At 32.2% G+C, this 22,689-nt stretch overlaps 2 protein-coding genes across 5 annotated transcripts; both read right to left on the bottom strand.

The window, feature by feature from the left end:
* Positions 1-174: 174 nt before the first annotated feature.
* Positions 175-7,911, bottom strand: LOC105178579 (Cysteine proteinases superfamily protein). 4 transcript variants are annotated; one of them, XM_011102080.3, is made up of 10 exons: positions 7,752-7,911; positions 7,163-7,366; positions 6,330-6,403; positions 4,828-4,882; positions 4,206-4,280; positions 3,272-3,345; positions 3,129-3,177; positions 1,914-1,998; positions 604-660; positions 175-353 (listed from the first exon to the last, which is right to left on the bottom strand). In XM_011102080.3, exons 2-10 carry the CDS (start codon positions 7,328-7,330, stop codon positions 310-312), a joined length of 681 nt encoding a protein of 226 aa, XP_011100382.1. In that variant the 5' UTR covers positions 7,331-7,366; positions 7,752-7,911; the 3' UTR covers positions 175-309. The 4 variants fall into 4 exon arrangements, with proteins under 4 accessions (XP_011100382.1, XP_011100388.1, XP_011100384.1 ...); XM_011102086.3 differs by having other exon boundaries at positions 7,163-7,363; positions 7,752-7,904; XM_011102082.2 differs by lacking the exon at positions 7,752-7,911 and adding an exon at positions 7,447-7,745.
* A 6,659-nt stretch (positions 7,912-14,570) lies between these two features.
* Positions 14,571-19,577, bottom strand: LOC105178630 (UDP-Glycosyltransferase superfamily protein). Its single transcript, XM_011102139.3, has 2 exons — positions 18,915-19,577; positions 14,571-15,592 (listed from the first exon to the last, which is right to left on the bottom strand). The coding sequence occupies exons 1-2, from the start codon at positions 19,396-19,398 to the stop codon at positions 14,727-14,729; spliced, it is 1,350 nt and encodes a 449-aa protein (XP_011100441.1). The 5' UTR covers positions 19,399-19,577; the 3' UTR covers positions 14,571-14,726.
* Positions 19,578-22,689: the final 3,112 nt, after the last annotated feature.

The raw sequence follows: 22,689 nt of genomic DNA, 5'->3' as shown, positions 1-22,689 counted from the left end.
AATTTGGGTCCTTTTATCGTCATATTTTTTTTTGTCCAAACTCCCACGAACAAAGAAGAAATTAAACAATCGGGTTAAAAACTTAAAAAAGATTTCTGTAATTATGAAAAATTAAAGAATAATGTAGTGGAAAATGACTATAATCAACCCCTGAACTACAATATACACATCTCAAAAAGAGCAAATACAATTTATAATATATATGGAGAGTTTAGATAGACAATCTGAGTGAAGATTTAGAGGTACAAACTAAAATATCTTGAGAAATGAAATACTTTGGAAATTAAATAAATTTCCTAGTTCCGAAATCTAAAAAAGCCAGTGCTTCTTCCTCTGTGTTCTTGTAGGAACCTCTGGCAAATATTGGACATAGGAATAAGCATATGTATTAGCCACAAGTTCGAAAAATCCAAGATTGGAACGGTGAAGAATCTTCTATTACACTAATAATAGACTGATGTCACGCCAGACGTGTATTTTATGAGATCCCATTTTAAATGTAACCCGTGTCAATCACATATTGGCATGATAGAAGATTCATGCCGCTCCGAAGCTTATAACAGTAACAGCATAAACAGAGAGAAAGGTATAGCAGAAGAATACCTCCAGCTTGATACAAGGAATTGTAGTGAACTTCGCTCCAAAAGCTCAGCCACAACTCTGCAGAAAATCGAGCATGAATAAATTCAAAACACCGACCGACTGACCAGAGCAATTTAGAAAGTGTCTGGGTGAGCTTATAAGCTTTTTAAAACATCTTAGATGGGAAAAAATGCGATTTGTCCCCTTGTGATATGAGAAATGATAAAAAAAAAAAAACCCGTGTGGAAAAAAAGCATAGCAAATTGTTTTGGAAAATTGGGGGCAATTTGCTTCATTTTCCAAAACACAGGGGGTAATTTGCTACTTTTTTTTCCACAGGTAGTCTTTTGCTCATTTCACATATCACAAGTAGGTATATTGCTTTAGCCCCATCTTATAATGTGATGTAGAGCTGATGTTGGAAAGTGTTTGGTTGATCTTTTAGAATGAGAACTTATAAGATCCAAAATAAGAAGGTGGGAGCTTAAGCTCCTATAAACCTTTGTATTTCTTGCTTAAACAAGTAGATGAAATTTAATACGATTCCGACTAATCTTTAGAGACAAGAATGCCCTTCATCCTGCCATGCGAGGTGCACATGCAATGCACCTAGTTGTTATTTTTTTCCATGAATTTTCAAAGGGATCAAAGAGTCTTGTCGGCCTTCCCATCAATTTTGCAGTCGACAAACTCTAACAGGGAATTGACATGCAATTTTCCTCAATCGAGGGAGCAGGCTGTAATATGACTAAACCTGAAAGGATCTATATGTAATTATCCCATCATTATCAGGAGCTACTAAAATGCCCCTTCAACGCAAACTTCATATGAAACACTTTCCCTATCTCCTCATACTCAAACACATTCAAGGCTCAAGAAACTTAAAGGCACAAGTCGCAGACTCTTTCCGGCTGATGGGAAAAAAGAACTTATTAAAGGACGCAGCAGACTTTTTGCCGTCAACAAAGATTATAGGAAAACTGCAGAATCTGATAATAAATTACTGAATAGGCCTTGATCATGAAACGAGAACCACATGAAAATAATTAAATGGAGATGAATTTTATTTTTGCATTAGCCATCATAAAATGCATTATGATATGTGCAGATATCTTATAACATGAGTTGAAGGAGTCAGTTTCCGGTGAACGAGTCTAAGATAGCATCATTGTAATATTGAGATTGTTCAAATCATATTCAGATTGTTTCCTGATTGAAGGCAATTACTATTTTGTCTTGGACCAAACTTTTGTTACATTACAGGCGTTGAACGTCAGAGAGCCATACTATAATGAACCAATTTGAAGCAAGACGAGAGGTATATGGTGTACCTCTAAGAGGGCTTTTGTCCTTCGGGAGGATTTCGATGTAGCAGGTGTCCCGAAAAGAGGTGACCAAACAGATCTTTGCTTCAAACTACAAAAGTTCGATAAAGTAGCATAAGCACGTATACGACGAAACAAAATATAGTATTTACTACAGACATCAACTTGACTGCATTATCAATAACACCATCTCTAAGAATACAACATTTCTCTAAAATATGAGTCGGGCATGCCAATATCAAGACTTGCTGACTCTTAATGATGCTTCTTCAACGCTTAAAGAAAGTATAAGTTGTTATTACCTATATTTTAAATAGTTAGATAAAGAATTTGAACATATTATGATTGGACTTTTTATGTAAGTTTGTCTGGTACATCACATGGTTCTTCGAGATTCCTTCGCCTATTTTTGACTAAATATTTTGCAACTTCATGGCACTACTGTGAGTATGTCGTCATATAATAACATCCTTAACCATAACCAAATAATTAAATATATGAAAAGGAAAGGCAAGGATAGGATAAGAAGTTTCTCAAACAATCTCCAATAAGTGTGCACAATGGAATCTATCTCAAACAGTTGTGGACGAAAGAAAGCAAACTCAAGGGAATATAGTCCTTTTACTTCATATTATATCAGAAAGTTGATGAGGATGAGGGGTCTTGGTTGTTAGTGTGTGAATGGTGGTGAGACTTAGCTGCCTATTCAATCAGTGACAGGAAGAAACTCAGCAAAAGAGTGCAATGAGCAACAACTGAAGGCAAACTTCTCCATGTATATTCCATTTTTCCTGTCTACAATAACATTTAATAAAGTCAAGGACTACATAGCGAGCAAACGCGAGCGACCTACAACAAGCTTGGTTGAACACTGTCTCATGAAGCTACTTTGAGGGATTTGCTTTTGTATTATCAAAATCTAACAAATGTATTTCAGGGCTCACCAATTTATGTACCTCAATGGACTATCTAAAGAAGAGAGATGCAAACAAGCTACTTGAGTTCTGCACTATCAATTAATTGTATATGCAAAATTTTACATTTCGTTGAGGTATGCTAACCTTAAGGTTTTATTAAAAGACGGGTCTTTTGATAGCATGTCCTTTCGATGAAGGGAGATGATTACATTATGTGTTAATATTCAGATAGATGGAGAGAGAATCAGATAATGTGAGCTAGACAAAGGCCATTAAAGTATTATTTGGTCAAAGTAAAACTTACTCGGTCTGCGGCTGCTTGTAGAGTGACATGATCTCCCCATTCTCCTAACCTTTAGTTCGAGCAAATATTATGTAGAGAACATCATTATTCTAACTGTATAATATGGGAGAAAACTGATACCAAAAACATCCACATCTTCTGACCTTTTCATCTTCTTCAAATAGTGTTTGTACTTCATGGGGACATAACTTTCATATAGTCTTTTGTGGCGTTTTAGCTGAAAATAAGTAAGAGCGAAGATAAGAAAAATAGACACAGTTTCATAAGAGATGCGTAATGCAGTTATGATGCTGATTAGATGCATGCTTGGAGTTAAGGTTGATCTAAATATATCACACAATTATATAATGTGTGACCCGAGGCATACGACACAACGGGTTGATGACAAGCAGGAAACTGAAGACCTAAAATGATGCTAATTGTTCAGTCACAGTTTGCTGGCACTATCACTTAGTCCCTTTTGATAGTACTGATACTAATTATACAAACTATACATATCCTTGACATAATACTTGGAGAGTTTTATTGTTCTACTGTCATTGCTCTTTGGGCTGAAAGAATGTCTTAGAATTCATTTTATTTGCATGGGATGTTGAAGTCAGGATCATCAATGGTGCAGCACAGTATTATATGCACAAGAGTTCATAAAGGATGATAAAGTTCTGGAAATTGTAAAAAAGAGGCTATGCATCCTTCTATGTAACAAGAAGCACAAATTTTGTCAACAGCTCATAATAAGAGCATGCTCAGGGGATATCTGTTAGTTCAAGGTCAGATTGATATATGCCCTTGTGCAGACCATCTAAGGTTTGCTCTAACTGCCTTCTGATTCAGTTGGTTATTCCAATACTTTATCATCATAGTTCAAATTAACACAAATTATGATTTGCAGAAGAAGATTGAAAATGAAGTTAGTTCATTAGCGTATTAAGGTAACAAAAGTTGGAGCAAGGAAGAAGAAAACATGCAAAACTGAAGACCTTATTTAGCATGTTAGTAACATGAGATAAAATTTGACACATGTAAGCATTTAAAGAGAGGAAGAAGAAATGCAGGTAAAATAAATCTGCATCATACCTGTTTGACGACCTCCTTTCTTACATATTTGTGGTAATCTGGACTCTGAAATAACTGATCTGAAATGGCTCGAAACTGTAAAAGAAAATGATAAAGCAGTAGAACAAAACTCTTTTTACTCAATAAAGTTCACTGAATATTTTAACTAAACAACGTTTACTGAAACAAAGGATAAGAGTTATGCCAATCACTAAAGAGACAGGCATGATATCTCGTTGTATCTATAGTATAAGCTACATGGTGTTCCCAAATGAATTCATATCAAATCTAGATAGTCTTAGGATAACAAAAAATCATATACACAACCAAATAAACAGCCAATATGCATGAAATTGTGTAAACATTTAATATTTAATATCTTTAGATGTTCCCACACGTGCACACAGTTTTCTTTTGTAAAACCTTGTACGTGAAACTCTTTTTTATTTAAATAGGTGAGAGTGGGATTCAATCTCAGGACCTCTTGTTTGGACCGGTTCTGATGGCCCACCTCATCCAAAAGTTTAAGTTATTAGAGAAGAGAATCATTTAGTATTTAATATCTTTATCAGGTAAAAGGCCATGATAAGCTCCATCAAGTAAACAGATATGAGAATGGTTGCTACAATATTTAAAAACCAACCTGACAATTTCCATCTCCCTCCATTTGCATTTCAGCTAAGCCATATGTTGTCAGCCTGATGATAGCTAAATGTGTGAATGGCATGCCTATTATGGATAAAGATAATAAAAAAGTAACGACTAAAGAAAAGATAAAAAGGCAAGAAAAAGACCAAGGAGTGTCATTTCTGCTGGGCAAGCCCCTGCAGATGACATTTCAACTAATTTGTTTAAAACAACTTTATCATAACTTCACATGGAGAAGTATATTGCAGCACATGGAGCATAAAGCACAAGAAGTAAACAATAATCCTTTGGAGAAATCTAAAGGGTTTTTCCAGACACACGTGTTAGGCCTCTAGCTGACTGACCAAACAAGTTTCATGGAGATTCATAGGGCAGTGAGCCGAAAAGGCATTCCAAAGATAATTTCTCGTTAGTAAATCTTCCCAGCCAATATTTTAGGTTCTCACTATACGCACCCCACCAATCTCTTCATATAGTGTTCTGCCAGCCTCCCTTGTTTAACGTCAGCCACCAGAATACCCTTACAACTACCACTAGCTTTGGTCGAAGCAAGAAATAGTAGATTCAATAAGGATCTCGTGGAACATTACTCCGAGTTTGAGTGGCTTCTGTACATTTTTCAAATGTCTTATAACATCATTTAGAAAAGTTCCATTGTCAACACAATTAATGTTGCTCCAAGAACAGCTCCCATTTCAAATCTTTTCTAGAAATGGAGAATCAACTAGGGTACATCCTTCTTTAAGAACATCAACTTTAACCAACCATAATTGAGTTTTAATTAGTTCAACTCATAAGCTAAACCTGGTTATCTATGACTAAGTTCCTTTAATTTCCCTTAGAATTGATGACTAAAATCCAAATGAAAGTAACAAAATACAGGATCCTTAATTCCTAGTATTTCTCATTCTCAATATGCCGGACTCATACCAATGTTGGATATCTCACACCAAGGTAACGACCATCCAACTTAGTCCTAGTACAAGAATCTCCAAAAGGGGATGTTAGTATCACCCACAGAACCAGTACCCCAATGTGCACATATGCGGCACAGTACATTATTTCGTCACTAAGAAAAAAAACAAGTCATGAAATTTCATCGCACCAAAACTGACTGTGAATGTAGAAGATGTTGCATATATTCAGCATAGTGAAATCAAATATCAGGTCAAATCCCTAGCGTTACTGGCGACTTTGGGAATAATCACCCATAAGAAAAAGTTGAAACACCCTCTTCCCACAAAAGAAAGTTGACCTTTATAGACGTACTTTGATACTCCTAGAGACAAATTAAGGAAGAAACTACTGAACTAGACCTTCAGAAGTAGAGAAGGAAAACAAATCTAATTGATGTTAGAATAGTTATATTTGTATTTAGTAATATGCAAACTAACAGTTTACTTTTCACTCTTCATAGTTTTCTGCTAGGAATAGAATATTCAGGCACCAAAAGATGGAAGCATGCCCATAAATGTGTGGAGATAAAAGAAATACAACCTTTCAGCTAGCCTCTCATGGTCTAAGGTTGCGTCATTTGGATCAGGTATATCCCCAATGACCCGAGGAGTGTGCTGCCAATACCATGAGCTTGTAAGTCTACATAATCAATATCAACTTACACAAATTTGATTCCTATGGGTTCTCAAATTCAAGCATGAGTTATGTGAACTTAACATGGTACAATGCAATGACTACAAGAATCTCAGTTTACAATGGGCAAAATACCAAAAAAAGGATTATAGACAGAAAGATGATTAATTGCTTTTCTTAACATTTATGGTTGCCAGCAAATAAAGTCTAGAAATGCAACAAATAAATGCAAATGAGTATGTCACACACAAGAAACAATCGGACGCATAAATACTACTCCCTCAATTCCATCCTCATATACCCTGATATGGTAAGCTTTAATGACTGAGGAAATCATTCAGCCTATCAAAATCCAAAGACAAAATTTAGGGAGGGCATACCCGTCAACTTAAAAAGGCCCCTGAAAAAGCTGTCAAAAGGCCCCTCTAGGACAAATTCTTGTTACATCATACCCTATCAAAATTACTTAATCAAACAGATTTCTTTTGGAGCTCTGGGCAACGGTTAGCATTCATTTTGGTATCTAGATGATAAGTTTTTAGCTTACAGTTGCAACACAAAGAAGTCACTGTCATGCACTCCAAGAAGAATTCAATTCGAAAAAACCAAAAAAGGTCACTGGTGATCATCATAAACAACCAAATCAAGATTGTATTCTCCTATACAACGGAACAAGTAAAAGAACTATCCTCAATCAAATAAAGGTAGAAAGAAACTGTCACAATGATTAACATATATACCGGGATCGAGTCCAAATGAGACAGCCTCTTCCCAAGCTTGCCATCATGTCTCAATCTTTCGTCCTCGGCCAATATAGCAGCAATTGTATGATCATCCTCTGTATCATGTGAACTACTATTCAAACTCGAGCTCGAGCTTGCACTTCTATTTCCATGATTATCAGTCATAATATTTCACTTCAACCTTATCTTCCCAGGAGCCTACTATATACATCCAAAAAGAGCAACCCACTAATCAATTGAAACCAAGAAACAGAATCACATTAAATACTACCCATACATACCATGGTATACATAAACATATCAAGTCCCAGATTAGGAATCTTTCCTTACAGGGTCAGAATAATAAAAAAATAAAAAACCCACAAAAATCTTGATGCAAGAATAAGAGATGGCCCAATACACAAGCTTCCGCACAGACATACACACACACGCACACACAATCAAAAGAAGTGCTGAAATTGAGGCAGAAAGCAACGAAGAAGTGAGCTTTGATTCCAAGAAAAGGTCAAAAAAGAAAGGTGGAAACAACAATTAACAACTTAGCATATTTAAACCAGAGTAGAAGAAAGGTGAAACAGAGACATACGTAGCAGCAATGGTAAAAATAGAACTCAAAAGCTGATAAATTTTGTTTTAAGAACAAGGAAACTGAGTGAAGGAAAGAAGAAGTAAAAGAGTAGAGTTTTTTTCTTTTTCTTGGGTGTCAGAAAAAAAAAACAGTAGATTTTTGGATGGAGGATGTCATCCGTTACTCTACCGCGACAAGAAGAATAACGCGCGCTTCGGTAAACAAACAGCGCAGGAACAAAGCGTGTCGCTTTGAAGCTTCTTGACTTGTCCGGATCAAATTACAGTTTTATACAAAATAGTAATTAGTAATTTAAGTACACTTGACTTTTACATGGAGAACTTTGTTATATTTATTTAATAAGTACAATTTATTATATTATTTAATTAATAAAATAAATGATTGATTAAAATTGATAAAACTTAATATTTTTAAATGTATATGAGTAGAAAAAAATCAAATTAATCAAATAGGTTTGGTAAATTATAACAACATCCTTTGAGTTTTAAAATATATATAAAAAGAATCAAATATATAAACCAAAAAATTAATTTTTAATAAAAAAAGAAAGAAAAAAATAAAATCAACTTAAATAATTTTGACACAAATAAAAAAATTAGTGTAGTAATGTTAAAATAACGTGGAGTCATTCACTACAAAAAAATGCGGGATTTGGCACGGTCAGGGCACCCGTTCCAAAGCCCGTTCCATCTTGGAACGATTTTTGGAATACTTGAGGAACGGTTATGGAAAGATGATGTCAGGTGGAATATTTTTTTTGAGTTATAAATTTAGAACTATCCAATCGTCCCAAGTTGAGTTCCAAAAAAACAGTTACTAAACCCGTTCCACATTCCGTGCCAAAATGGCAAAGAAAAATCGTTGGAACTCAGTTTGGAACACTATATTAGATTTAGGAACAGACATAACCTATTCGTTCCTATACCTGATACAAAATATGTCCCAAAATTGACTGTTCGAAAATGTATTTCTAAATGAGGTACAATTTGGAACGGTTATTGGACACTCTTAATAAAATGTGCCAAAAATCGTTCCAAAATATGAGTTTATTTAATAAGCAATGTGTTTCTAAGATCATCCCAAAATAGGTACAAATTGAAACGGTTACTTTAAATTATTTTCTATGTGTTACTAAGTCCGTCCCAACTTATCATCAACGGTTATATTTTGACGATCCAACAAACCGTTCCAAAAACTGTCTCAATGACCATTCAAGAAGTAGGATTTAGCGACTATCTTTTAACGGCTATTTTTGTGTTCCTATGCCCGTTCCATCTTTTTCTATATAAATATGTTCCTCTCTTTCCATTTAATGTCACTATCTTCTTCAATTCTTCTTATTTTCTCTATTTTTTAAATTTCTCTCAAAATCTTTTTGTACACTCACTATCCTACTAATATTAATTCTGTCTCGAATTACCATTAATAATTGGACTTATTTTGATCAGGTAACAATTTTAACCCTTTATTTGTCAATTGATTATATATTTTGTTGTAATTTTGTTATATTTAGTTAAAATTAAGTTTGAAAGTTATACTTCTATAAATTTGAAAATTAAGTTTGAACTTGCACTATCGACATTGTTTTTTGCTACTTCTCTGGATGATCTCTTACGTAATTTATTCTCGACCACTACTAATTCCTCATCAACTCCTGCTATAGTCCCATTTTTCATAATTAATATTGTCCAATAACAATTGTTGTGGTGGCTGCTGCTCAATCAAGACACCAGCAGCCACCGCTGCAACAATTGTTATTTGACAATATTAATTCTACAAATGTATTCCAATTTCAATAACCCGTTGCAAAAAATTATTCCAAACACCGTTTCTAAATTGATGCCAATTAAAAAAAAAATGGTTCCAAATTAAATCACTAGTATTACAAATACCATTCCAAAAATTCACCTAAAAATATAAGTAACCCTTCCAAACCCTGTCCCTAACCGTTCCAATTTTTAAATTAATTTTTTTTAACTAAATCAATATTAGGAACAGTTTCCAACCGGTACAATACCAAATTGGAACGATTTCCAGTAAACTGTTCCTAAATTTTTGGAACTCCAACTGCAGGGACAGATTTCACTCCGTTCCAAAGTCCGCTCAAAATAAGTTTTGTGTTTTGTAACTGTTCTAAAGTAAAAAAAAATTCAAAAACCCGCCTCAAATCCCGCCTCTTTTTGTAGTGATTTTATAAAAAAAAAAAGATGTACGCAATGAAAAATTTATAATAATTCAAATTAGTTAAATCATCACGACCATCTCTTGAATTTTTAGTATAAAAGGAATAAATTAATTCTTTTTCTTTTTTAGTAATCCCAAAACTCTATTTTTTTTAAGACAATCCAAAACTTTTAAAATTATAAATAAAACTCATAGATGTGTACAAAACATGTTGAATATGCCTTCAAAACGTATTGGACACACCGATAGTCGTATCCATGGCATGTTGGATGCCATGTTACTTTTATATTTTTTATTTTATATTTTCGAACATGTGGATGCCGTGATCGAGCCGTGTACGACACATGTCCGATACTGTATCAGGTAATTTTTTGATGTGTCCTTGCCTTATAGGCTGTATCTTTCTCTACTATCCTTAATCGTCAATAATCAAACCTCAACTTGACCCCAAGAAGAAGAAGCAAATTCGAATTTGTCTTCTTGAAAAGAAGAAGAAAAAATGTTGGTGGATAGTAAAAATAAACATTATTATGTGCCAAGTGAAGGTTATTTTTACTATTAAAATTTTTTTATTCAAAAATTTCACTTGGTACTTACTATCTATACCACAAATTGTTTGTGCACTGTTTATGACCATAATATAATAGGATATTCAACATAAAAAAAACTTAAGGAACCAAGAATACACAAACATAATTTATTATGGATGTCCAACATAAAAAAAAAAAACTCAAGGAACCAAGAAAACACAAACATGGCAGGCTAGGCCAAGAATCTAGAAATAGATTACTCGGATGCTCTTTCAAATTAAAAATTTCGTCTTAAGGAAAAATGACAATGAAGCCATTTTTCGGACGAAGTAGCAAGGCCATGATTCTTTTGGATTTGATCCATAAAGTGATTGTGATGTACTCAAGCCCAAGGAGGATTTCATACTTCATAACCTTCATTAGTGGTCACTCACGATTTGGTTAATTGTACTTATTTAAGTAAAAGTTTGAAGCGTTTGAAAAGTTCAAAGAATTGAAACTTGAAGTGGAAAAATCAGATTGCGCACAAATTATGACCCTTCGATTCAATTGAAGCGGTGAGTACTTAAAAAGATTGTTCTTGGATTGCCTAAAAGAAAATGGGATTCTCTGTTAAGAAACGCCTCCTTCAATGCTATAACTTATTAGTGTAGTTGAGAGGAGGAACTGAAACCTTGTTGGACATGGTTCGTTCAAATACAAAAAAAAAAAGAAAAGAAAAGAAAAGATTCGCTTGATTTTACCTCTTCCTTTTTGGGGTTACACGTTAGAAATGAGAACCAAATTATTGAACATAATGTTATCTAAAGTCGTACTCAAAACGCCATATAAAATATGGCATGGCAAACCACATTTCTACAAATATCTTAGATTATGAAGGTGTCTTGCATACGTCAAGAGACTAGTGGGAGTTTGGTTGGATACTAGATCCACCTAGTGTTGGGCATCCAAAAGAAATTGTGGGAGATAATTATATGATCCATCCAGACAAAAGTGTTTGTCTCGAAAATAGCAGTTTTCTATCGGATGCTCAAATTGATAGCTGCAACTTGAAGAGTCGAGTAATTTACCACTTGTAACAGTGGAAACACTTATACATCCCATATTGACCTTAATGATTCACAACCTCTAAGAAGGTCAACTAGAATTATTAAATCACAGAGATGTGAAGAGGAAAAGAAAAAAAGGACGGGAAGGATGATTAACCATTGCCAACTTTGGTTTTCACGTTGGATCTTCCAAGACGCCCACACGGGCGCATGATAAAACAATGCCAAGAACCAAATAATGGTGTTGGCGTCTGTCGCTCCTGAAAGCTCCAAGCATATGCCTATTCAGACTGAGTGACACACATTTTGTAACCAAGTCTTTTCTATCGGGGAATTCCAACTCTAGTCTATGTGATACCAATAGAATCCATCTTCTTATTATCTTATTGTTAATGGAACTTTCACAGACGGTGCCAATTTAATGTGAGTAAAAATGAAAATTCTCAATAAAATAAGAATAAGAGATTCTATTTTTTGCACCTGAATAATTGTAATAAGTGATGGTAGTTTTTCCCCATGATGCGAATGTAGCCTGTTTAATAGAGAAAATGATGAAAATACCCCTTTTATGATGAAAAACACTTAAAATACCACATGATCCGCACAGATAAGGACGGGCGGGGTTGCATTATCCAGCCAGTTGTCCAGACACGGCTGACGTATACGTCCTCTTACCACTCGATCTCTGACAGTAGAGGCCTTAAGATGAAGCCACGTGACCTATTTAGTGAAGTACATTTGGGCTTATAAATATACCCTCCTTTCAGAGTATCTATGGTAAGACACATTTATTACTTTCTAGTTTCTATCCCATTTATTGCTTGAGGTCGCCTACATTCCATCTCGAACTTGGACTATCAAAGGGCCTTAGCCGGGGACGCTCCTAGCTAGCCTAACGTGTTGCTTTCCTCTTAGGGACCACTTTGACATTTGGGACTTATATAGCGAGCTCGAGCATCGACACCAAAAGAATCACATATTCGACCCAGATAGGTATGATAAATGAAATATGAGATTCTAAAAGAAATACAAATAGAGAATCAATCACCTGGTCCCTCTTTTAGTTCCTTATTAGCCTATTTATAGGAGTATGATGGCTTCATACTTTCTTCTAATCGGTGCATATGAGTTACAGATTTGCAGGAGCATCCTTCAAGAAGGGTGGGTACATAAATTTACATTGCTGGTATAGTTTCAGCTCGTATTGTTCTAGATCATATAGTTTTGATTTGTACTGTTTCAGGTTGAATAGTTTTACAGGGCTCTAATTTTTAGAACTCGCGCGAAATATTTATTAAAAATTCATTTTATAGGTGTTGGTAATATTTCCAATTTTTAAGCTATTTAATAAAATCAGTGTTATCACGCGACCGAAATACATCATGTTGGATATATCTAAATTCTGACACATACTCTATAAATGCTAATCACAGTCCATTAATTAAATATATATATATTTATATATATATAGATATATAATTATTATTGAGTTAAATTCATTTTGACTACTTGTGATATGTAAAAATATCAAAAAGTTCTCTGTGACAATTTAAATATAAAAAATCACCCATATATTATAAACAATGACTAACACAACCCCCGATCAACTTGAAAATATTTTTTTAAGAATAATGACTAAAATGCCCCTCCATATATATGAGAATTTTTTTTATATTTATATAGCATATTATATAAATTTTAATTAAAATATACGTATAATATATATAGAATCTATAAAATTGTTTGATATGCAAAAAATTAATTTTTTGGTCTATTAAATATGCCCAATATTAATTTTAATCCGATAATTATGCCTATTGCTTATGCATTAAGTTTCAAAATTAATAAATTCAGTCCTTTGGTGGCCCGAAATATTTTTTGGGGGGTTTTTAGTTCTCTTTAGAAAATGAGTTAGATGACACATTGGATACAATTATGTTATATGTATTATTATAATTTATAAAAATATTTATAGTATTTCAAGAAAATAATAATCACCCGCAACCCCAACTCCCCTCCCCCCCCCCAAGAGGGGGCAATGACGTTTGGGCAACACTGATTGCCGAGACCAGATTTGCCCAAACATGTTCGCCCAAAGGCGATGGACAACAGTCTCGTCCTCGATTGCTGGGCGACCACCGTCGCCTAAAGGTGAGGAGGGCGGTCGCCCTCTGCGTTTTTTTTTTGTAAGAAATTAAATTCTAATTAATTTATTTATATAATTAAAAAATATTATATTAAAAATATTAATATAATTATATATTTACATATAAAATATATTTTATTATTAATAAAATATTTCTATATTATTTTAAAATTTATTAAATTATATATATTGTAAAATATTATATTATGAGAAAGATAAAGGTAAAATTGTTAAAAAAATATACTTTCAAACCCATGTTCGCAGTCAACGCGCATGTACAATCAATTTCGATCTCAGGGGATTTTTGAATTTTTTTTCATATCATAGAGAGTGTAATTGATACTTTATTTTGTTGAAATTTTTTTTTGAACATTTCCAAGATCACAGGGACTCCTTAGTTTTTTTTCCCAATTATTATTGTGAACCGTGAAGTGAAGCTCCCGAACCCTCTCACTTTTTCTTTTTACAATTTGAACCGTAATTAGGAGTTTTAGTTAGAGGTAAACCCCCACTAGCCTAACATGTTTACTTTTTTGTCATTCTTTTTCTATCCAAATCGAGTTATCGAGTCAGCTACAACCCATACCACCATTCCTCAAACCTCGACCTTGTTTTATGATTAATAAATAGGATAAATTGCAAGTAGCTCCTTTATAATTTGTCATAATTACATATACTTCTTTATTATTTGAAAAATTATAAACATCCTAGCAAATATGACCCTACAATGAATTGTCATAAGAGAATATTTATAATTTTTCAAACAATAAAGAAGTATTTATAATTATGATAAATTTTATGAAAATGCGTTGTAATGTACCTTAATAAATAAGTAGAAGAAATGATTATGAATAAAGGGAGCCATCTATGGGGGAAAGAGAGAGGAGAAAACTATATTTGACTTGAAACAACCTCATAATTGGTATGGGATTGGATTTTTACTCATTCTTATGTGATCCTTATAATCTTTGGTAGACCAAGTAAGAAGAAAATTTTAACAAGTTACATCAAGAAGTCATTAAGCCCTTCAAAATCTACACAAAAGTATAAGTCGAAAAGACATTTATTTACCAAGATCTTGAATGAATGTGGATAGATTAGCCATAGCCTTAGAGCTCCCTTCCTTTCCATATAGGTTCTCATACAACCTCTCAATTCTCCAGCTCACTTGCTCATCCTCCGTAACTTTTATGATACCATCCTCCACTTCCTCTATTCCAAATCCTTCGATTTTCACCCCAATTCTCCATGTATTGACGATATAAGCGCAGTTCAAAAATTGGTCACCTGCAATTGGATAACACAAGAGGGGTTTCTTGCATTGTATGGCCTCCATAGTTGAATTCCACCCACAATGGGTGAGGTAACACCCCACGGACGGGTGTTGCAACACCTCCAGTTGTGGGGCCCAAGATACGATTCTTCCGTGGCCGGCCACACTCTTCACATACCCATCGGGCAACCCTCTTCGCCATGTGGGCCCCAATACCCAAATGAAGGGCCTCCTCAATGCTTGAAGTGACAATGCCAAGGTTTTTACCTTCGCTTCTCCAATGGGGCTCACCCAACTCCCAAACGACACGTACATGACTGAACCCATAGTCTGCTTGTCCAGCCAGTCCAAGCAGGTCAAATCATTTTCCCAGAAGCTACCGGTGCTTATTTCTAATGCCTGCATGATTAGCGACCCGATTTCAAGAACTTGTTGTGCGTTGCTACACCTAGTCATTTTTCTCGACTGGCATTCATCGGGGAAGGTGTTTGTAAGGAGCCATCGGAGCGTTTTTGCTCGTTGTAGGGTTCGAGTCCAAAACTTGAATCTAGAGATCCTTGCACTTGATGAACCAATAAGCCATGGTAGGTCATTTGGAGTCAAGATAGGCTCATTGGAGGACAAACATATAGGAGCACTTGGATTTCTTGGACATCCTGCAAAAGATTAAGTAAGACGTATATTGAAACTATTTATATGTTTCTTTTGATCTTAAACTTTCACCTTTTATTAAAAAGATATATAATATCAAACATGCTTGAAACTAATACGTCATGAAATGGGTAACACCTCGAGTTTCCTCAATTGTAGGACCATTTTGAAAATTTCATAAAACACTAAATTTGTCGAGTTTTTTTACTTTTGGAGCTATATATTTTGAAAATTCTATAAAATAAATGACTAAAAATATTAGAGTCTATTTGGTTGTGTTTTCAATGAGATTTTTTTTCACTTTTTACAATTTAGGTAGTTGGGATTTTGTTTGGTCAAACCATTTTCATTGAGAATGCATTCCTATTTTAATTCTCAAATTTTTGAAATTATAGGTCACATGGGTTTTTCATACTTGTCCTATCTTGTCAGCATGTCTTTTCTTATTTCAAATCAATTAAAATTATTTCAAATGGTAAGACTCACTTTGATTATTTTATAATTTCACATATTCAATCAATTTGGTCATCTGTCACATCAAAAATACATATACCTATATTCAACATTCACATCTATATACCTACATTTGGAAACAATTAATTCAAACATATTCTCAGTTTTCACACAAAAACCAATAAAACATTTCTACCTATTTCCAAATATTGAAAACTGAAAATGAAAATGAAAACACAACCGAACGGGCTCTTTATTTCTTATCCTATGCAATTAAAACTGTAAGTTCAAGAGCAGAGACTAAGGTAGGTTAACTATGTCCATTGCCATGTTAGTACATTGTCAATGATGATCAACAAAATAAATGTTTTTTTGGACTTATGCACGTTCAAAATTGTTGTCAACATTTGCTACACGTGCATGGTCAATTGTTTCATCATTCAACTGCATAAATAAATAGTCGAGTAGTGCAGATTCAATCCATTTTTTCTATTAAAAAAGGGAAACTAAAATATTAAAATAATTAATTATAACCAAAGTCAGATCTTCATAGCATTAATTATCATGCGCTTACGTGCAACATTCTGCACCACATAAACTAAGTTGACCGTATGATTATTAGGGATAATTACAGTTTCATCCTCAAAGGTATTATATAATTACACGTAAATTATTTATGGTTAGAGGTTTACTTTTATCTAAAAAATAAGTTCTTCTATTATTCAAAGTCCATAAAATTTACTGATATTAACAAAAAATACCAGATAAAAATCGTATTTACCCCCTCCCCTCATTGACTTATTACTAATTCATTGCAGGTCAAATAAATTTTTCTATAGCTAATTAATTATTCTTAGACATCTTCACACATTAATGCATTTGAGAAGGCATATCTTGGGTAGTTTAGTCAGAAAAGATTTGTTCGACATGTAATAAGTCAGTAATAAGCCAATTGAGGTTACATATCAATTTCATTCAGTTTTTTGTTAATATGAACGAGTTTAATGAATTTTGACTAATTGAAAGACATACTTGTTAGACGTATGCAAACCTTAAGTGTATTAGATATAATTTTTCAAACTACAGAATGTTTACGTGTAAGTACTATTGTTAATAAATCAACACTATACTTACATGTCTCACTAATTGTTAATATAAACCAAAATATCATATTGTATTATCATCTAAAACTAAAATATGATATCTTGACTAATAATTCTAATTTATGGTGAATTTTTAATACATGTATTTTGTTGCATGCAGTGGATATTGAAATTATAACCACTATATAAAATATTTATTTATAAAAGAATCTAAATTAAAAACTTTATTAAATTATTGATTAAACTTGTTTTTAGATAATATAAATCAAAATACCGTACTTTATATCATCTAAAATTAAAATATGAGATATGGACTAATAATTCTAACATATATAAATGTATTTTATTGTACTGGATTGAAATTGTAATGATAAAATTTACATGCATTATATTAAATATTTATTTATAAAAAAAATTATCAAAAAATATAATAAATTGTTGATTAAGCTTGTTTTTAGATAATATAAATTAAAATACTATATTTTAATATCATTTAAAACTAAAATATCATATATTGACTAACAATTTTAATATATGGTGAATTTTGAAATAAATGCATTTTGTTGTAGTGGATATTGAAATTATAATAATAAAATTCATATGCATTATATTAAATATTTATTTATAAAAAAATTATCAAAATGTACTAAATTGTTGATTCAGCTTGAGTTTTATATAATATAAACTAAAATACCATATTTAATATCATCTAAAACTAAAATATGAGATATTAACTAATAATTATAATTTATGGTGATTTTTAAATATTTATTTAAAAAAAAGTATCAAAACTTACTAAATTGTTGTTTAAGCTTGTTTTTCAACAATATAAATAGAAATAATGTATTTTATTATTATATGAAATTAAAATAAGAGATATACTGACTAATAATTCTAATATATGATGAATTTTTTAATATAAACTTGACATAATATTGAATATACTCGAGCTCAAGATCGCCAAGGGCTTGAGCTCAAGAAGCTCGAGCTCGAATAAGCTTGTGATTGGCTGGGCTCATCTTGCACCCCTAATTGTATAATTCAATACATTTAAGTTCAAAAACCAATTTAATAAATTGATGATTTAAATCAACAAGACAAGAAAATAACAAAGTACAATGAAAATAAATATACACTCATACGTGGAACCCCAATCAGTAACCTTTTCGGTTGTGGGTCCCCGACCTTTTCACAACTGTTCTGTCAGTAAATTTTGCACGTGACAACTTTTCAACATAATTGTCACTATCACCAGAAGAAAATTTATTATTGCTTTAGATTTTTATTGGCTATGGACTAAAATCGTCATAAATAACTATTGTTAATTATTGTTAAATAATAATCAATGTAAAAATTTAGCTTATCCACCATGAAAACTATTTTTGTCATGACTATGATCAATAACAAATACTTTCGACATAGCTCATAACCATGACAAATATTTTAGCCACATCCATAAAAACCACGACTAGCAACCATTCTGTGACCGTAATTGTGCAATAATTATTAACCGTTATTTTTTATAAGATATGTCAAAATATTTACTACAGCTAAAAACTATAATATATATTTTATAACTATAGGTAAGATCGAAATAATTATTAATTATAATCATGCATGATCAAAACTCAAGCTTTTTCACATAATTTTATTTTATAGTAATATATAGATTTTCTGTAATTTTTAAATTATAGTAATTTATAGTGTAACGAATAATTAATTTTTTCAAGGTGTATAAAACATAGTACTTAATAAAAGTTTCCCTCCTTACCACTTTCAGAGATAACGCCAGTCCGGATCAAGTGAGGAATAGCAGCAATGAGGCGATAAGTGGCGTGCATGGCTGGCCAGAACCCCGCAGCAGCAACGCCGCAACGCCGGGCGACGTCGACGGCCCATGATGCCAGCAAGTCCGCCACCAAACACGCAATCCCGCCTCCTTCTTCTTCTTCCTCATCGATCATCTTGCGGAGAAGGGCTTCAAGAATCGGCGGCATGTTCTCCTCCATGGCCCTCTCAATGGAGAAGAAATCCGGCGGCGTCTCTGCGTCTAATCCGTCGGTGATGGAGAGGCAGCGAATCCCATCTTCGGGATTGATCTGCGGCGAGATACGGCGGTGGATGAATTCCGGCGTGATGACCACCGGCCGGAGGCCGAGGTTGGATAGAAGGGAGGCGAGCCTGAGCATTGGAGTAACGTGGCCTTGTGCTGGATATGGGATTAAGATTATCGTCCTCTTCTTCATCAAAGTCATGATGATGCTGTTCTTGTTCTTGGGTTGGGAACCGGAACAAAGAACTCTTGGAGTCGGTGTGGATGAATGAAACTTTTGCAAGTTTGTGTATATATATAGTAACCATACTTGCGACGAATCGCTGCGTACATATAATAAATATTTTTTTTAATTTAAAATATATTATAAACAAACATAAATCAACATATATAAAAAATAAAAAGAAATAAATGAAAAAAAAACTTAAATCAGACTATTATCAGCACACACAAAAAATTATATAACGTGTCGATATTTATAAATGAATGAAATATTTTTTTATAATAATATAAATATGCATGCACAAAGATTTTCCGTATCTCACCGATATTACATTCATGTGTATTATACGTGGTCTCATATTTCAATCAATTTATTTAATTTTATATATTTTTTTGATTTGAAAAAAGAATACGTGCGTCAATTATTTATTAAAATTTTATTAATATATAATAAAAAAGTGTGATAAATGATCTAAGTCAATACACATAAGTCTTATTGTCTACTTTGTTTCATAATAGTCAAAAAAACCCTTAATAAATTAAAAAGAGAATTGCCCCATGGATTTCTATAAAGGATGCTCATTGACTATCTCCTCTTTTATTCTTTGACTACCACAAACTCATATTTTTTTACTTTTTGATTAATAATTTATAGCACATTCTATATGTGTGTAAATTCTATTAAAAATAAAATATTTATTATTTAATAAAGTATATATAAAATAATATGTTACTATTAAATTTATGAGAAAAATAGTGTCAAAGACGAATGCATGAGAGTTAGAAATAAAAGAAGTAATTATCAAGAGATACTGGAAAATGAAAAATTAGATCAATAAATGAAAAAAAATAAATTAAATAGGAAAAAGTATTATTTTAGTCCGCTAAGTATGCCTAATTATGTCCATTTTTGTTTAGGTCCAGTAATTTACGAAATTGCTTACTTTTAGTCCTCTGGTAGATTTTCGAACAATTTTACCCCTATGCAACTTTTGAAAGACAGTTGTTCGAAAATCTATCAGAGAACTAAAAGTAAGCAATTTCATAAGTTACTGGACCTAAATAAAAAATGGATATAATTATCGGACTAAAATTAAAATTAGGCATAATTAGCGGACTAAAATAATATTTTTTCCAATTAAATATTAAAGATATAGCAAAAGAAATACAACAGACATTACACAGATCAAAAATCGAAGCCCTTCGCCTCTATTTTTATTTTTTTTAGTTTAAAGGGAGTTTTTTACTTGTTATAATTTTCAACGGGGCGATTGCAATTAACCTCAATATTAGTACAAAGACTATAGTGTACTATTTGGTGGATGATATATATATGTTCAACTCCATTTTAATAGTAGGTCAATTTGTTAATTTTCAGGGGTATAATTGATATTTCACATAGTAAAATAGAGATATACAACATTTTTCTTACAAGAATTAAATTTTAAATATTCGACATTCTTTTGTCGTACAGATGATATGGTTCACACCATTTAATATATTCAAATTTAATCCACATAAAAATAAAATAAAAAAACCAAACTCACATAGTGTTTTTACATTATGACCTTTAAATCCCATCGTACATGTGAAATTGACCAATCATATGTTTTTAAATTGCAATAAATATGAGTGTTATTGAACACATGATTCACCATATGCACATAAACATGTTTTTTCATGGAGTAATATAAAAATTGATTTGTTGCATGCATTGTCAAATTACGTTGGACGGAGATAGTAATTACTTATTTTGATCAAAATGAAAAAATATTATAAATATATACATAACGTATATTAGTTTATATAGCTGAACAAAAATGAAACGGTAAATTATAACGATCTCTCCTGAGATCTGACATAATTACGATGACCCCTCTCCTTGTATGATAAAATTATGTAGTTCTTGGATGTGGTATAAAGTTGTCCACTTTGAGCTTACTGTATTTCTTTTTAAAAAAAATTAAAAATGTATAAAAAATCGGATGGGGTCGATGAAAAAATTATAAAAAATTATAGTTCTTAGCCCACATGGGTATTTTGATTAGTTCACCACAGAAAATGGATGAAAATTTAAGAGAGACTAACGGATCGGGCTAATAGTTAGAAAACCATTAGAATAAATTCGTAATTTTACCAAATTTTAAAAAAAATTATTGTAATTTACCCAATATAAAATATATGGGACGATTACAAGATGCTGCAGTTCGACCAACCATTAATTATTTGTACTGCCAACTAACAAAGTTATAAAATGATTTCAGATTTCCCAACTGTTAATTTAATTAAATAAAGTTTGATCTTGAAAAGGTTTAATTATTAAACGTGACATTTTATTTATATATATATTTATATATTGCAATTGAAGATAGCTAAGATGCATTTCACATTAGGGCATCTCGTTTCAATTATATAGGTGGCTATTTTCACACCTAAATAATTTATTATTTTATGTATTATAAATTAGTACGATTCAGAAATTATAACAAATCAATATTATCTGCTACAATCAAATAAAATTAAATTTTGATCGATTAATCAATATTCTTTATGATTTTAAGCATGACCAAAATATTTGCCATATATAATTTTTAATTTCGTTAAATTTATGATGAACGTTGACAACGCGTGCATGGTATGAGTTCCCTTAAGTTTTAAGGGGAACCAGCCGTAAGAACTTTAATGGACTTAAGACTTACAAATTTTTGAAGTTACGGGATGAAATATGGTGAGTTCAATTAAAAACAATGACATAAAAAAATTACTAACTTATGATACATAAAATATAATTTTTTCAATATATATTACAAGAATTCTGCAGTTGGTTGCAATGTCTGAACGTGAATTCTTGGTTTTTTTTTTTTTTTTTTTTAATTAAGCATGCATATATATAAGAAATATTGAACTCCAATAAAGAACTCCAATGGTCCCCAACCTCAACCATGTTCCTCTTTGGCTAACATATATATATATATATATATATATATATATATATAGGCCGAAAAGTAATTTTTTTTTAATGGGTCGATGTTAGGTATATACGACTTCAACTATTTTAATATATATATATATATATGTATGTATATGTATATATGTGTGTGTGTGAGAATACAATCCTCTAATTCTACTAAAAATTTGTGGAAATGTAGACACATATGAATTAATATGAAAAAGTTTGATCATTTTCCTAACACCACATCAAACTCCCCTTTGTTTTCTAAGCAAAATTATGATGGAATTATATTTTTAGTTATCTACTTTATGAGAATTT

Source organism: Sesamum indicum, linkage group LG12 (assembly GCF_026168435.1).
Source record: "Sesamum indicum cultivar Baizhima isolate 11 linkage group LG12, ASM2616843v1, whole genome shotgun sequence".
NCBI classification, from domain to species: domain Eukaryota; kingdom Viridiplantae; phylum Streptophyta; class Magnoliopsida; order Lamiales; family Pedaliaceae; genus Sesamum; species Sesamum indicum.
This window is presented reverse-complemented; position numbering and strand designations above follow the sequence as displayed.